The sequence below is a fragment of the Dipodomys spectabilis genome, unplaced genomic scaffold (genome assembly GCF_019054845.1).
Source record: "Dipodomys spectabilis isolate Male_0828 unplaced genomic scaffold, ASM1905484v1 ptg000147l, whole genome shotgun sequence".
NCBI lineage: Eukaryota > Metazoa > Chordata > Mammalia > Rodentia > Heteromyidae > Dipodomys > Dipodomys spectabilis.
The window spans coordinates 10,294,504-10,311,125 of record NW_024870824.1 but is presented as its reverse complement, the minus strand read 5'-3'; the positions used below and the strand labels follow the sequence as shown (position 1 = coordinate 10,311,125).

Sequence of the window (16,622 nt, the reverse complement as noted above, 5' to 3'; positions counted from 1 at the left end):
GCTTCATTCCCATCTCTGCTTTCTGAGACAAATACATTTCAAGTGAGTCTTCATCCTATTTCTTTTCTTGTAGTAATGATTGCTTTGCAGAGTTTCCGATGAGTAAATGTTGTATTAAAGACTTAAAATATACCACACATGTTCAATAGTGCCTGGTAGATAGTAGAAAGTCAATAGATATTAATTATCATTAGATTTGTGTTATAATTTTTTCTCTTTACTGATACACTGAAAGTGATCTCTGAAGTGAAATTCCATAGGCACTTATGTTAAGTGTATCATGAATTTGGTATGTTGCCTCATGAAATTTTTCCTCCATGCTTACTGAGGAAAATCTAATATTGTGTAATTCTTCAACACTTATGAGCTCTATGGTCTTGGACAAACACCAATCTCTGTAAGCATCAGTTTTCTCATATTGAAAAATAAAGTGAAGCTGGAACATAGCTCCTGATAGCCTACCACAATCGAGGCTGTGCTTCAGCAGTGCTCAAATAATCATCATCATAGCAATACCAATTTCATTCTACTATTACCAGGTTTATTTAGGCCACTGACAAGGAAATTTCCTATTTTTGTTCAATTTAAATTGTTGGCAATAGCAATGTTTAATTTAAAACTATGCATTCCTCCATACTAAGATCTGGGCTTGCAGGAAAAAAAAATCAGGGAAAATGCTAACTGGCAATTCTTGTAAAGACCATAAATTATTTAAAAAGTTATCAACACCTGTTAGTTAGAACTCAGACAGTTAAGAGATGAAATCAGTTCTTTCCATAGGACAAGGGATTCATCTAGGTTTATGGTAATGGGGAGTCAAGTTCTGGCAAAGAATTATGTTCCCTTGACATACATACGTGTGTGTATAACGCACATATATGTGTATACAAAAGTCAATATATATGTGTGAAATCTCTAGGTCTTTTAAGCAAACGTACAAGGAAATGATAATAGCACGTGTTATTTAATTCACTTATAAAACATGCATAAATGGTGGTAGGATTGAGTTCGATGGTGTTGGTAGTTTGGGCACTGAATCCAGGAAAGACCCCTGCTTCTCTTGGGCAATGGAGACTCAGATGTTGGAAGAGCTTGCCAAGAGGCAATGTAGAGTTGCTGGAGTACGGTATCATTTCCTGCCTGTTCGGCTCTGCGGTCTCCTCGTGGTTGTGTTGTAAGGTAAATCATCCCAGAAGCCACATTTTAAAATATAGAATATTGGAGTCTTCATTATACAGTGAACAGGCTGCAGGCCGCCAGTTGTTACAAAGGCCTGCAGCATGCAAATACACATAACCCAGCTAGGAAACATGCTAAAGAGGAAAGAAATAACAAGAATACCAATAAGCCATTTCAGCTCCAATGGAGAGCTGAATTGGGACTCCATGATGCCTGGAGATGAGCCAGGAGATAGGAGACAGGACACGATCATGGAGACACACGTGGCATGGAATCCAATGGCTAGCCTGGTCCGGGCCTGAACAAGTTGGCATAGGGGGCAGATCCTCAGGAAATTCCCAGGCCCAGACACTGGACTGACAGATTCGGTAACCTATCAGCCTGCCCCTGCCTCCAGGGGTCCGGGCCCGCCCATCACCTGGGAGGCAGGTGATTTTGGGGGGTTCTTCCATCATGAAGACAAGGTGCCAGACCTATAATCCACCATGTAGCCAATAGGGCGCTGGCCAGACCTGACCTCCTTACTTCAGTTGACTTGCTTCTTCCCTTTGGAGGATCCATCGACGCTGAGTCTCCACACCATTCCCAAAGTGCGCTGGCCCCAAGGCTGCTCCCTGGCACTGGCTCTCGGCCCCACTCTCCGGGCAGCCAGTGCCAATTCCTTTGCCAAGATGGCGGCCCAGACGCCTCTGCAAGGTGGCCCTTGTAGATTGTCCCAGAACCAGGGGGGGGGGTCTTCTTCTTTTTGTACATCCCAGGCAATACACAGAGCAATATTCACTCTGTTAAACCAAGGAAGGGTGGCTTGGGTCATAAGCGATCTAGAAACCAGCACCAACATGGTGTCCAAGGGGCCTGGTTGGCGACACCACCCTTTACCAAGATGGCGGCCGGGAGGCTTCCGGCACGCGCTTCCCCCATGGGCTCCAAGATGTCAGAGTCCAGGCGGCTGCCGGCAGAGCAGGAAGGGCGCGCGGCGAGCGGAGAGTGCTGGGGCTGCGGCTGCACGCCAGCTCTCCGGGGCTGGCCGCCGGAGCCGGGGCCGGGGCCGGGTGGAGCTGCGGCCGCCCTGCTCGGTCCGCAGCCGCCCACACTGTCACCTGTGGGGGCGCAAAAGTTACCTCCGCGCGCCGCCCGCCCCGAGTCACCAAACCCCAACACGTGCCACGCGAGGTAGGAGGCTCGGCTGGGCCTCGCTGCCGCCCGCCCGGCCCCGCGGGCTGAGCAAGGGGCTGGGGACTAGGGTCAGCCCGGCGGAGGCCCCTGTTCCCTCCTCTCCTCCGGGACGCGCCACGTGTTTCCCGTGGACCCGGTGTGTGTGTGTGTGTGTGTGTGTGTGTCGGGGAGGGGTGAGCGCGTAACGGGAACGGCTGGAGAGAGTTGCAGGCTGACATTTCCGAGCTGCGCGTGTGAGGGGCAGGGGTCCCCGGCACCAAGCACCCGGCCCGGGGTGGAGGCCGCGGATGTCAAGGCTTCGGGAGAAGGGCCTCCACCCAGGACTTGGGCCGGGCCGGCGGGCGGGCGCGTCTGGAGTTTGGGGATGGCCGGAGGACGCACTTCGCCCACAGTTTTCGTCGGCAACTTGTTTTTAGACCTGCCACCCCCTGCTTCCCTTAAATCATGATTCGAAAGTGCAGAGAAATCCAGCCCGCCCGAGGTCTTTGCTTTTGGCTCGCAACTTCCTCTGAGTGTGAGCGCGCGGGGAGGGAGCGAGGGAGGGAGAGAGCGAGCGAGGGCGGAGGGAGGGAGGGGTGGGGGTTGAACTTGGCAGTCGGCGCCTCCTTCTGCCGCCGCCGCCGCCGCTCCGCGAGTCGGGGAGGAGGGTGGGGGAGGGCCGGGGCGCGGGGGAGGGCGGTTCTGCTTTGCAACTTCTCTCCGGCTGTGAGAGCGCGGCGGCTGCACACCGGGCGGCCGGGAGGATGCGGGGGTGGGGGACCCGGCGGCACGCGTCTCCCCGGGGCCGACAGTACGTATGCGCCGACCCCCTCCCCAGCACCCCCCCCTCCCGATCCGGCCTCCCCCCCCCGAGGGCGTGTCTGCTGTGTGCGCGGCGGCACGGTTTCCGAGCTATCCGGTCGCCCCTCCGGTAGTGACACACTTCGTGCAACTCGGCCGGGGGCCCGAGGTGCGGACCACCCCAGCGGCTCCCGCTGCGGACCGCACCCCCGCTGCCCTCCTACCCCGGCCCGCCCCTGCTGTCACCCGCAGGGGCGCCCGCGGCGCCGGCCGCCGGAGGACTGGGCGCGTTCTCGAGTGGGTCGGGAGCCGAGGAGCGGGGCGGGGGCGGAGAGGACACGGCCAGAAGAGAAACTAAAGAAACTCGGTCGTCCTCCCCGAGCCCGCCCCGCGACGCCAGGTCGGGCCCCGCGGCCGCCGCCTCACTTTCTTTTTCCTTGGGGTGGGGTGGGTGGAGAAGCCCCGCGCGCCCGGAGCGGTGGCCACGGGCCTCCCGGGCACCGGCAATGCCCGGGGAAGTGCGAACGTGCCGATGCCGTCTGGGCTCGGGGAGCCGGGGTGGCGGGGTCCGTGCAGAGGGCGTGGGGGGCGAGGGCTGCGGGCGCCCCTGCAGTTGCCCAGCGTCGCCAACAGGTTGCACCGTTCCCCGCGGCCGCGGCGCGGCCCCTCGGGCGGGGAGCGGCCGGGGGTGGAGTGGGAGCGCGCGCACGCGTGAGAGAGAGAGTGTGTGTGTGTGTGTGTGTGTGTGTGTGTGTGTGCGTGCGCGCGCGGGTGAGTGCGCGTCGTGGCGCCGCCTCCGCCCGCCCCCCCCCTCCCGGCTCGGTCCCGCTCGCTTGCCGCGGCCCGGCAGCCCTTTTCGCGTGTCCGCGCTCCCCTCCCCTCCCCTCCTCGCCTCCTCCTCCATTTTGCAAGCTCGAGTCTGTGCCTGGAGCCCGAGTCGCGCCGCCCGCCCGTCGGGGACGGATTCTAGTGGGTGGAAGGAGACGCCAGAGCGGCCGGAGCGGCGCCGCGCGGGGACGGGGGAGACGCGCACTCTGGAGCCTGGAGCCTTGGAGACGAGAGCGGGCGCGGGGATCTGGCTTGTCAGCGGGGAAATGGGAGACTTTCTGAAATAGGGGCGCCCCCCCCCCGCCCTCGCCCATGGAGAAAGGGACGGCTGTTTACTTCTATTTCTTTGGATATTTCCCTCCCCGCTTTCACACGCGAAGTTGTTTGTCTGGGCTGCGGTGGGAGCCGCGGACGGTGGCGGGCGGGCCAGCGAGCGGCGCCCCAGCCAGAGGTAAGACAGGCGGGGGGCCGAGCGGGTGGGGGGCCGGGGCCGGCGCGGGCGCGCGCGCGCTCCCCCGAGGTGCCGCGGGGGACGGGGTCGGGGGCCGCCGCCGGAGTCCGCAAACTTTTAGGAGCCTCGGGGAGTGAGGGTGGAGGCTGGCCAGGGCCGGGGGACGGTGACGAAAGGTCAGCGCGCGGGTGACAGCGCTGGCCGCTTCCTCTCCCTCCGCTGCCGAGCCCTGGCCGGGCCCGCAAGGGGAGGAACTGGAGCCCGGACTGCCAGTGGAGAGGAGTCGGGCCCCCGTGGCCTACGGGGGGTTCCTGGGAGGGAATCGAGGTCGTTTCTCCTCCTTCCCTCCGAGGGGGCCGCCCAGACTCCCCGTTTTTGGGGTGGACACTACGCTCTGTCTGGACGTGAGCGGGGGTGGGGGCCGTGGTGCGCCCGAGCGCCCCGGGCTGGTCCCGGGCTGGTCCCGGGCGAGGCGCGCCTAGGAGGTGGCGGCGGGTGCGGGGATCACACGCTCGCCAGGCGGGGGGCTGACAGCCGCCACCCGCGCGCGGACTTGGGCCAGGGCTGGCGTTATCTGCTCGAAGTGGGCGTGTCGGAGAGAGCTCAACAGGTCTGGACGCATTTCTCTCTAATCTCGCACTTTTGCCTCCCCTGCGCCCCCCTTCCCACGCCCCGGGCTGCTGCTTCAGTGTTTGGCGTGGTTTCGTGCCTGGCTTTTTCTAAAGAAATAGACCCTCCATCGCCAGAGGAGTTTCGTGCAGCGAATTCTGACCAGTGGCTGTTTGACGTCTGAGGTTGCAGGCTTGATCACTCCAAAACCCTTGGCATGAATCAGTAGGGTTTACCGATGTGACAGGGGTGTTTGCCTTAGAAACTGGGGACGACCTGGCTTGAGTGGAGCGGTTCGTTTTATGAAGTATTCTTATGGTTTGGGGCTTGAAATTCATTAGGCTCTGTTGAACACCTGTGTTTGAGATAAATCCTTATCAGATAAACTCCACAGGGAGGCGGGGAGATAGTGTACCCCGGTGGCAGGTCCCCACCCCTTTTCCCCTTCTATCACACCCCTCTTCAGTGGGGGCCATGAGGTTTCTAAGTGCTCTGGTGCAGGGGGAAAAAAGTTTCATTTTATTGGGTGGGGTTTGACAGTAATGTCCCAGATGTGCTTACCGAGGTCTTTGATGGCCTCTTAAAACATCCTGATTATTAATGCATTCGCAGCCAGCCTTGAAAATAGGCTTGGAAGAATAGGTGCATATATAGAATTGAACCCAGAATTGTTCTGATCATTTTAACGGACATTGTTTTATCTGGACTTACATGAATGTGGTTTTAATCATTCTGGACTTTTCTAGTACGGTACATTGATACTTGCAAAGGAAAAAAAAATCTTAATTTAGAGATAGGATAGTATTTCACACTGAAAGTCTTAAAGAATCTTTAAGAAAGCAATATAGCCTACCTGTTAGTCTACATCCACCTAGGTAGTATTGAGAGGTATGATAAGGGCCAATCACTTTACCGTACTACGAAAACTTAGTGACAGGCTGCTATGCTTTGCAGTTTAGTTACCCTGGATACAATGTGTCTCACTTCCTGCAAGCAAAATTTGAAGGTGGACACTATTGGCAATATAGGCAGAAATGTCCGTTAACAATCAGAACCTTTCTCCAGCCATTAGTAGATAAGCAAATCAGCACTGTTTATTTTTCAAATAAAATGCACCTGGTTCACCGGTAGGTTATATTAAAAGGGTTGAGTGTGTGACCAGTTAGTTGGTAGGAGGTGAACCTGGGAATAATTAGGGATAGAAAATTCTGGAGAAGTATTTATTAAATGTTAAAAGTATTGGTTCTCAGAAAAACAAACAGCCTTAACAGAAAAGAGGTTTTTAATGGTCACACTTCTTTAAAAAAAATTAAATACTTTGACATCAACTTGAACCTTTACCATAATTGTATGTAATGAATTATGTCTGATTAACAAAGCTACACAGTTCAGTGAGTGAGTTGCAGGAAGAAGAACCAAGCTTAGTTGTGTACAGTTCTGTTCTCTGTCCAGATGGACTACATTGTGCTTTTAAATGTGGCACACAGAATGGGAGCAGGGCATGTGGCATTTGATTCAAGAAGATACGAAGTTTTGGTGACAAAGAACAGGGGTTCGAGGTTAACTAGAAGGTTCAGGTCACAGAGGTAATGTGACTTTATAGCTTATTATGTCCTCCCCCCCCCCCTTTTTTTTCTTTCTGTTGTAGCTGATACTCACTGATGGACTCCAAAGAATCGTTAGCTCCCCCCAGCAAAGAAGTCCCTAGCAGTGTACTTGGCTCTGACAGGGGAAATGTGATGGACTTCTATAAAACCTTAAGGGGAGGAGCCACTGTAAAGGTTTCTGCATCTTCGCCCTCACTGGCTACTGCTTCTCCGACAGACTCCAAGCAGCAAAGACATTTGGTTGATTTCCCAAAGGGTTCAGCAAGCAATGCGCAGCAGCCAGATTTGTCCAAAGCCGTTTCTCTCTCCATGGGACTGTATATGGGAGAAACAGAAACAAAAGTGATGGGGAACGACCTGGGATTCCCACAACAGGGCCAAATCAGCCTTTCCTCTGGGGAAACGGACTTTCGGCTTCTGGAAGAAAGTATCGCAAACCTAAATAAATCGACCAGTGTTCCAGAGAACCCCAAGAGTTCCGCATCTGCTTCAGTACCTGCTGCCCCCTCAGAGAAGGAGTTCCCCAAAACTCACCCTGAAGTGTGTTCAGAACAGCTCAACCTAAAAAGCCAGCCCGGAACCAACGGAACCAACGGTGGGAATGTGAAGTTGTATACCACAGACCAAAGCACCTTTGATATTTTGCAGGATTTGGAATTTCCTTCTGGATCCCCAGGTAAAGAGACAAATGAGAGTCCTTGGAGATCAGACTTGTTGATAGATGAAAACTGTTTGCTTTCTCCATTGGCAGGAGAGGATGATCCATTCCCTTTGGAAGGAGATGTGAGTGAGGACTGCAAGCCTCTCATTTTACCGGACACTAAGCCTAAAATTAAAGATAATGGAGATATAATCTTATCAAGCCCCAGCAGCGTACCACTGCCCCAAGTAAAAACAGAGAAAGAAGATTTCATTGAACTCTGCACCCCTGGGGTAATTAAGCAAGAGAAACTGGGCCCAGTTTACTGTCAGGCAAGCTTTTCTGGGGCAAATATAATTGGTAATAAAATGTCTGCCATTTCTGTTCATGGTGTGAGTACCTCTGGGGGACAGATGTACCACTACGACATGAATACAGCATCCATTTCTCAGCAGCAGGATCAGAAGCCTATTTTTAATGTCATTCCACCAATTCCTGTTGGTTCAGAAAATTGGAATAGGTGCCAAGGATCTGGAGATGACAACCTGACTTCCTTGGGGACTATGAACTTCCCTGGCCGGTCGGTTTTTTCTAATGGCTATTCAAGGTAAGATAAATGCTTTTCTACTTTTTCAGAATGATATGTTTAAGAAGGTTGATAAATTTGAAAACTCATTTGTATATGTTTTCCAAAGTTTATGTGCTTTTGCAAATGAATAAATTTAAATGGTAGACCACCTAAATGACTAATCTGTACATAATCACTTTAGGTTTTTATCTTACATAGTGATACTCGGCATCTCACTGGTCATTACTGAAAATTTTATTTGAAATCTTTTGCTCAGTAAGAAGTATCCTAAGTAAAAAAATTACATAAAGTCAAATGAGCCAATGACTTATATACTGTACTTATACTGTCCATATTCATTTAGCTGTTTTAGAATATGCTTTCATTAGAAAATTCCCATACTACTTGCATAATCCAAGCTGTGCTATATTTGTACTTTGCTGGAGTGTTATTATGGATATTAAAGGGTTAAAATTTAGAAGTGATGTCAATTCTTCAAGTTGAACCTTCTGAGTTTTGAAATTGCTAAACAATGCAGTGAACAGTACATCAGACTACAATATTAGACTTGAGTCTTATTTTCAAGACTCTGACTTAAACTAGACAAGTTGTGTCTGGTCATGAGTCCCTTTAAGAAAGGAACTAACTGGTGGCTGTATGATACAATAGAAAACCCTTCTTCCATATGTCCCTTCAGGTTCTCAAGTAGATAACAATTGATGGCTAAAATTGTTAAGTATCAATTCTCACCTACCAGCTGTTTCTTTATTCTTAGTCAAAGTACACTAACATTTTTGTCCTACTTTTAAAAAGCCCATTAAAATGGAATTAATAAAAGCAAGTTCAAATCTAGATATATGTGTTGGTAGGGCTTTGGTTCTCAACCAAATACTAGGTTGTTTATCCCTTTTGGCTGTGAAGGACTATATAAAAGTGTGGATAGTAATGACACTATTGATTATCAGTGGGTTTTTAAAAAAAGGTGTAATCGTTATTATTTGTACGTAGCTCTTCAAACTGTTTTCCTATATGTTAGTGATATTCATTGTTCCTACGTAACTGTCATTTAGGATTTTATTTAAAAATTCTTCATCTAGGAAGGGTGTCCTAATACTGAATTGAAAAACAGTGTCATTCCTTTCTGTATAGGAAGCATTTTAAATTAGGAAAAGTGTAGACTTAGGTTTAGATTATGGTCTGCTCTTCTGAGTGACTTAGTTATTTCTTATCAAGGGGGGAAAATACCTTTGTTATTAAGTGTCTTAATGCAGATTACTACTACTAATCCATTATTTTATAAAATAATTATATTTTATTTAGAAAAACTTCAATGTTTTGTCATCTTTCTGAAATAAGGGTTTAAAGTGTTTCCAGTAGGGAAATTGAGTTGTCTCTAATTGCATATACTGTTGGTTTCACATGTTAAAAGCATGCTATGTTTTACATTTTCCAATCTCAATATTTTGGACAATGGATTTCATATGTTTGATTTTCTTAAAGAGCAAGTACAGTTGATTTAACCAAATTATCTGTAGTAAACTGCTAAATTGATTTATAACACACGTAGTCACATAAAGCTAAATAATATACTTAGGAAATTCTTTGTCCTGATAGTGATCACAGTATTGTTTTCATTTTATTACTATAAGAAAAACTCATGAACAAAGCTTAATTTCCACTTACTATTGACTTTAAGCCTTATAAAACCTGGGATATGCAGAAGGTATAGCTTAACCTTTAACCACAGTTACCTTTAAATCATTAAAGATAATTTTAAGGCTTTAACTTATGTCGTTACTTTCTGACAACAAGTGTCTATATATCTAGTTTCAGCTTCCTTCCAACCTTTTAGAGATAGACAAAGTTATGATGATACAGCTCTTTAAATGCTTCAATATCCACAAATGATTAATTTTATGCCGATATATGATTTGGAATTATAATCATTAGTCTGTGTCCCAACAAAAAGGCATAATACTGTAATACTGGATAATTTGATAATGTTCGAACAATTTATACCATCTAGCATTTGCAAGGAAACTGTGATTATCCAGAACAAAGCTTTACCCAAAGACATTGAAACAATGTTTCTTTTCTAACCTTACAGAATTAGGCTATTGTTTCCAAACAACAGCCTTGATATAAGTAAAATTGGCTGCCTTCTCTCTGTTACACAGCTCTAGCCAAACATTAGCTAAGACCAGTTTTCCTGAGTGTCAGCGGCTAAATCCACACATGATCGAATACTGACTTTCTGACTTTAAATATAAAAATAGTAAATGCCATGGATGACTTCACTTGCAGTTCTTGCTTAAAAAAAAATAACATTAATTGTAATATGACTTTATAAACTGCCCTTAAGATTGTCTTTTCTTCTAGAATACTTAAAAATATACTTTATATTTTGTTTGGAGGCAAATGTAATTCCTTCAGATGTGTTACTGCACCACATCGAGTTAGAATATTAAATTGTAAAACTGAATATTATGATTGAGCATAAAATGCATTTTATTTTTAAGGTTTGAGCTCATTGATAGTAAAACCAGGGAAGCTTTATTAAAGGCAATTTGAGTAAAATGAACTTGTCATTCTAATTAATATTCTTTTTTAAATACTAAAATTCTGTAACTTGAACATAAAAACAACATTGATAAAGGCACATTTCTGCATAATTTGATTTTCAACATGGTTTCACCTCAGTAGTAATGGTGAAACTGCCAAAAAGAAAGCACAGAGAAGCTTTTAGATGAAATGAGAGCTTTTACATTGGGATAATGTTGAAATGTTAGTAAAATGTTTGTTTCCTGCAAGGTAAGATTATTAGAGAGAAAGCATGATGCAAGATGAATTTACAAATTCAGAGTTAGGGGGAGTCCAAGGCACTGGTGATTGGCATTACTGAATACTAAAACTTAGGTATATTTCAGTGTCTCAATAGTAACCATATCTGTGTTTAATATTATAAAGGTAATGAAATTGAAGACCTGTGCAAACACAAGATGAAAGTGGATTCTGTCCCTTTCTTGTTTTTCTTATATGTTGGGTATTTTCTGAAAAAGGGAGAAAGCATAAACGAAAGGAAGGAATAATTTACCTTCTTTTTGATGCATACTTTCAATTAAAGTTCTTATGCTTCTTTCCAAAGGTTTTGACAATGAGTGTGTACAATGTCCTTTTGCCTAGTATTTCTATATGGTTTTGAATACACACATACGCGTGCACGCACACACACACACACATACACACACACACACACACACACATACACAGAGTTACTATTGCCTTTATGAAAGAATCTTTTCTTAAAAGCAAAAAGAAAAAAAAAACGGTAGCTTGTTAGGGCTGGATAGTTGATTTAAAAAAATACAGCTCAAAAAACATGTATTCAAGGTGTGTCAATTTAGATTGGAATGACTAACATAGAAATATGTGATAAACATTTAGTCAGATTTTATTGAAATTCTTGTATTTCTTTGGCTAATATCTGTACAGTTTTATAACTGATAACATAGTTTTTATTCATAATGTTGTTTTTGTATATTTGTGTTATAGTTAGGCCATTTCCATGTTACTGAATCCTTATAACTATTATGAAAGACTCAACTATACTTTGTATGAATATACATTAAATACAAATGGTATTGCTAATGAAATGAATGTGTGGGTATAGATCACATTTGGGGTGCTGTGAGATTTTAGTGAAGGAGACACTGGACTGAAATGCTTTACTTTAGCCAAATGCTAAGGGCACTCGGCTGCATTAATTGGTTAGTTATATAAGTCTTAATCCACTCTGGCTTGCAGGTAATAGAAAAAGCCTAATTATGCTTAATTCATATTACATTTACATATACATATTCATATTACATATTACATATCTTAATTCATATTACATTTACGATAGTCTGTAGCATAATTTTTAAAACACATTTGTAATGATTATTCCTACATTTAATTAGCAATGAGTTCTTACATTCTATTGTGTGAGCAAATTAAATAGGTTTGTGCTGAATACATTTTATTTTCTGAGGCTATCTTGGTAATATTTTCATCAAAAAGTAATTGGCTAGTACAGTATCTATAGATTTTTGTCAAATTAGTGAATAAGCACTTGGCTTCATATTTTTAAGTCATGTAAACTATGTACTAGTGAATCTTGTTGCATAAAGAGTTTTCAAAAAGTCATTCATTGAATTAAGCTTTAACTCAAAAGCTTTTACACAGGGATGCAGGCATTTCTTATTTCTGTAGCTCCAAGGAGTCAACTAATCTCATTTTGCCCTAGAATATTCTCAGATTTGTATTTTGAAGGAAATCAAAGGAGAACTTTCATTTTTTAAAGAACATCATGAAATGTCCCCTGCATGATGTGTTGATTCATGAATTGTGTCCCCTTCATAAATTGTGTTGATTTCTGTGTCAGATTACAGGGTGACATATAAGGGTAACTTTTCCATTGTATGTATTAAACAGTTTGATAACATATCAAATTTTGTAAACAGCGGTTTTAATCCCAGTGGGGATAGGCGAAGAGGTTCAGAAACCATTTGAATCAATAGTTAATGAACTTAGAGGTTTCAGAATGGGGAAATATAAGTCTGCTCCTAAAGAGAGTGCAGCAGTCAGGATTGCAAACATTTCTTTCACTTCAGGTGGGAATCTTAAACTAATTGTGATAATGTAACCCTAATTTATCTATAGAGTTGTTGTCTCTTAGTATGTTTTATTGCCAAGACAATTTTATTTCCTGTTATTTTGCTACAATTAAGCTTATATTTGTCTAATTTTTCTTTAGATTATTTAGTGAAAATACAATGACTTGAATGTAGTTTAAATAATGATCTGGTATTGCTATAACCATTCTATATTTCATAGTATTCTTTTACAAATACTTAAATATTTTGTCTATTGACCATGAAGTACAACTCTTTTCTTCTGGTCATGTAGTTCCATGGGTTATATATTTCTTTGCTGAAATTTAGAGGAAATTAATTTGGGAAGGGTACTAGGGTTTGAACTCAGGATTTTGTACTTGCTAAACAGGCTTTCTACCACTTGAACCTTGGCTCCAGCCACAGGAAATTATGGCATATACCAAAATAACGGAATTCTGTGAGTGCTAGACAATCATTTAAACTATTTATATTACAATAGAGTCCTTATTTTGAAAGGAAGGGTCATGCCTTTTTCTCTGGATCAGTTTAAGTAGCAGAAGCTTATCTTGATTGACCTGCATGCTTAAATACACTTTTTTCACAATAATCCTGTTAATAATTTGAGCACTTCAAAATATCTCTTTTTAGCAGTCTTGAGCAAGATTATATGTATAATGAAAGAACCTCTTATTGCAGGATATTTTTCCAATCACACAATAAGGCATTATATAAACACATATATACAGACTTATGTATACACACACATACACATATATATATCATGTATACAAATGTATATATGGAGAGTAAAGGTGTGATTATAATTATAGATGACTTTTTGGAACTAGTTTGAGAGTTCAACTTAACTGCAGTATTTAAGACATAGCTTATTTCAAGTAATGTCTACTTGTGTTACTTCTTTTTATACTAAAATTATCCTTTATTCTAGTTGATTTCATAATTCTCAAAAATATTTAGCTGTGGCTTATTATGAAAGTATATTTGATAGCCAAATTTGAAAGCTGTTGTGAAAGGACATCCATTCTAGTACATGATTTATCATTTCATGCTCATTGGGGCAATGCCATGACTTATGACCTTATGATTGTCACATGTTGAACATTAATGCTCGACTGGCTTGTTATGGACACTGGTTTATGTTGTTGCTGCTGCTGTTTTAATGCTTTGGCTCATGATTACTGGGGCTAAGAGTTTCCTTAGTGTTAAAGATATAGATTTGGATATTTTCCCCCATCAGATCCTTTCCAAATAATTTGACTTAGTTATTTAGAAAATGGAATTCGTAGAAAAATAATAAATTCAGATGACCTGAGTTCTAAGGTTGAAGTGAGTCAATCTCTGATCTTATGTAATAAGGTACTTTGGAATCAAAACATCTTCTCTAATTGTTTTCTAAACATCTGTGGGCCTGTATCTAAAATTCTATTAATTTGGTGAGAGAAGTAATTGAGGTAGGGAATAGTGTACTGAAGTTGGCTCTTCGACAGTTTCTTCATGCATCATCAAGTAAAAGACAAAAATTGAACTCGGATTTGTATACTAAAAGGATTTAAAGTAGTATAATTAGTATAATTAGAAGTACACAAAAAAACAAGATGGTAAATACTATTGTTATTAGAACCCAAGAGGTGGGACTTGGGTTCTTGGAGTTTGTTTAATGAGTTAGATATAACACTTTAGGTAGAGCACAAAATTATTTGAGAGGTCATCCATTCTCACCTCCTTGTTGTTTTTCAAGTAAGAAATTGAAACTCTTAAGTATTTAGAGAAAGGCCCCAAAAGAAACTAGTGGAATAGCCCAGTTGAGCAAGCCTGCTCCTCAGCAGACTGTGTTTTTAGCCTCTGGGTCTCATCTAGAGATCTGAAACAAATTGCTGATTCACATTAATTCAGACTTGGTAGGTCTTTCACAAAAACTACTTTGACTAGTGTAGAGATGTCCATTCATCTCTACACATTTGTTACATTTTTCTTTTTATAGTGTTTGGGTACTAATTATATGACAGAACTATGCCATTCACTTTTCATACATTCACCTTAAGTCTTCTGGCATTATGAAATTTTTCTTCTTCGTTTCTTTATTAAGTTCCCAAGTCTGTATGTATCTGTGTAAGGCAGAAGGCTGGTGTTAACCTGAGTTTTTGCTGGTGGGAATGTGAAACACTCGAAGAGGAACAGTATAACCAGGAAACCTTACTATTGAATCTGAAGGAAATATTTAATCTTTAATAATTTTTGCCAACAGTGAATCTTTGAACACAAGACTTCAGTGTCAACTTCTATACTGTTGTGAGAGCACCAACCATTTTCGTCTGGTAGAACTTGTGCATGTGTGGTTACTTTACTTGGAAAATCAAAAACATAATTTAAAAAAGATGAAAAATTTAAAGCTCCGCCAAATTGACTCAACTCAAACAAGGATAACCCTTCTTGGCTAAGAAGTTATGGTATCTGTGTCTATGCTGTAGGAATTTCCTATCAGGCATAGGATTCTTTTTTCTTTTTGGTCGCCTATGTGCAGTCATCAGAAGAGCCCTGGGACATTTCATGAGGACTACTGTGTTTAAAACCAAGATAATGACCTCTACATTTTTACGTTTTTCAGTTTAATTTTCTTGAAAGCTTTTCACTGAGTTTGTTGTTATATAGAAAATTAACAGCTGTAATGATAACTTCAACCACTTTGTCCACCTTGTTATTATCTTTTTGTTAATAAATGCTAGTGTGCAAAGATTCTATTATACTTTAGTTTGTTGAAAGTGGAGTTATCAGCTTATTTTGTTCATATGTATTATACTTAGCAAAGCTATATGCAAAAAATGTATCCTAAATCCATAAATTTGGTAGAATTATGAAATTTGTTGGACTGTATTTACTAGGTTTTTATTAATTGATAGAAAAAACTTTTAATAAAAGTAATTTCATGAATTAAATCAAATATCATACATACACACACACATAGAGAAGAGGAGGTGTACAGGAACAAATGACAGTTTGCCACACATGCCAGTGTAAAATGTAAGTTAGTTTTAAGTGGAAATATTAAAAATTTTAATTAGAACAATATGTGAAATTGTTATCTGGATTCCAACTGTCTTTATTAAGGACAAAGTGTGACTGTGAAATTGACTGATTCCAGAATGAAGTTGTATTTCTAAGCTTCTACCTTGGGAGTCTGTGTGTATTATTCCTCTTCAGAGACACCTAGTAAGCTATAAAAGAAAACTGAACTCATACACTGTAGTAGCCCCTAAATATTCTTGTTTAATTAGAAGATATATTTATTCTTAACTTCATCCCTTTGTTTGGCTCCAAATGAGTATTTCCAGCAATTGAAAATTTAAATTCTCTCTGTTTCTCTGTCTCTCTGTCTCTGTCTCTCTCTGTCTCTCTCCTTTTTTGGGGGTCAGTCAAGGACCATGAACTCAGGGCCTGGGTGCTGTCCCTGAGCTTTATCACTCAAGACTAGCACTCTACCACTTTGAGCCACATTACCACTCCAGTTGTGCCACTTCATTTTCTGGTGGTTAACTGGAGATAAGTGTCTCATGGACTTTCCTGCCAGGGCTGGTTTCAAACTGCCATCCTCACATCTCAGCCTCCTGAGTAGCTAGGATTACAGGCATGAGCCACTAGCACCTGCCAAATTCTTTCTTAATTCTCTCTCACGTTATAATATTTGCTTTTATTGAGGGCAACTGAAAAAAATTGTTTTTGTTGAGAGCAATTGAAAGGAACCTGTCTAGATATTTCTTTTGTCTTTTGAGACTGGGTCTGACTACATAGTATAGACTGACTTCGAACTCACAATCCTCCTGCTTCAACCTCAATGCTGGGAGACAGCAGGGTGTCACTATGCCCAGCCATCTAGCTACTTCTATGGAACATGTTTAATTCATCCGTGGTACTTTTCCAAAATAGATGCTAGTTAGTGGTTAAGCTCTAATTTGTTATTAAGAAACGATATGCAAACAGTTTATACATTCATTTTCTTGACATAGTGGAGAAAAAAAGTGCTTACGTCTTAGCCATTAATTGTTTATGTTCAAATAAGGTAGGTCTATTCTTGACTTGGACTTGAAGGAAATTTGGAAATAGCAGATGTAGA

General features: G+C 42.9%; 1 protein-coding gene across 5 annotated transcripts in view; it reads left to right on the top strand.

Annotated features, from left to right (window-relative positions):
• Nr3c1 (nuclear receptor subfamily 3 group C member 1) overlaps positions 1-16,622 on the top strand; it is a 147,838-nt gene that overhangs the window by 35,303 nt on the left and 95,913 nt on the right. Inside the window, exons 1-2 of one of the 5 annotated variants that reach the window (XM_042691922.1) lie at positions 3,067-3,145; positions 6,672-7,877. In XM_042691922.1, coding sequence (XP_042547856.1) covers positions 6,685-7,877 — 1,193 coding nt within the window. In that variant the 5' untranslated portion in view covers positions 3,067-3,145; positions 6,672-6,684. Of the gene's footprint in view, positions 1-3,066; positions 3,146-3,506; positions 3,536-4,316; positions 4,415-6,671; positions 7,878-16,622 lie in introns of those variants that run through there. The other 4 variants (XM_042691924.1, XM_042691921.1, XM_042691925.1 and 1 more) reach the window with 4 other exon arrangements.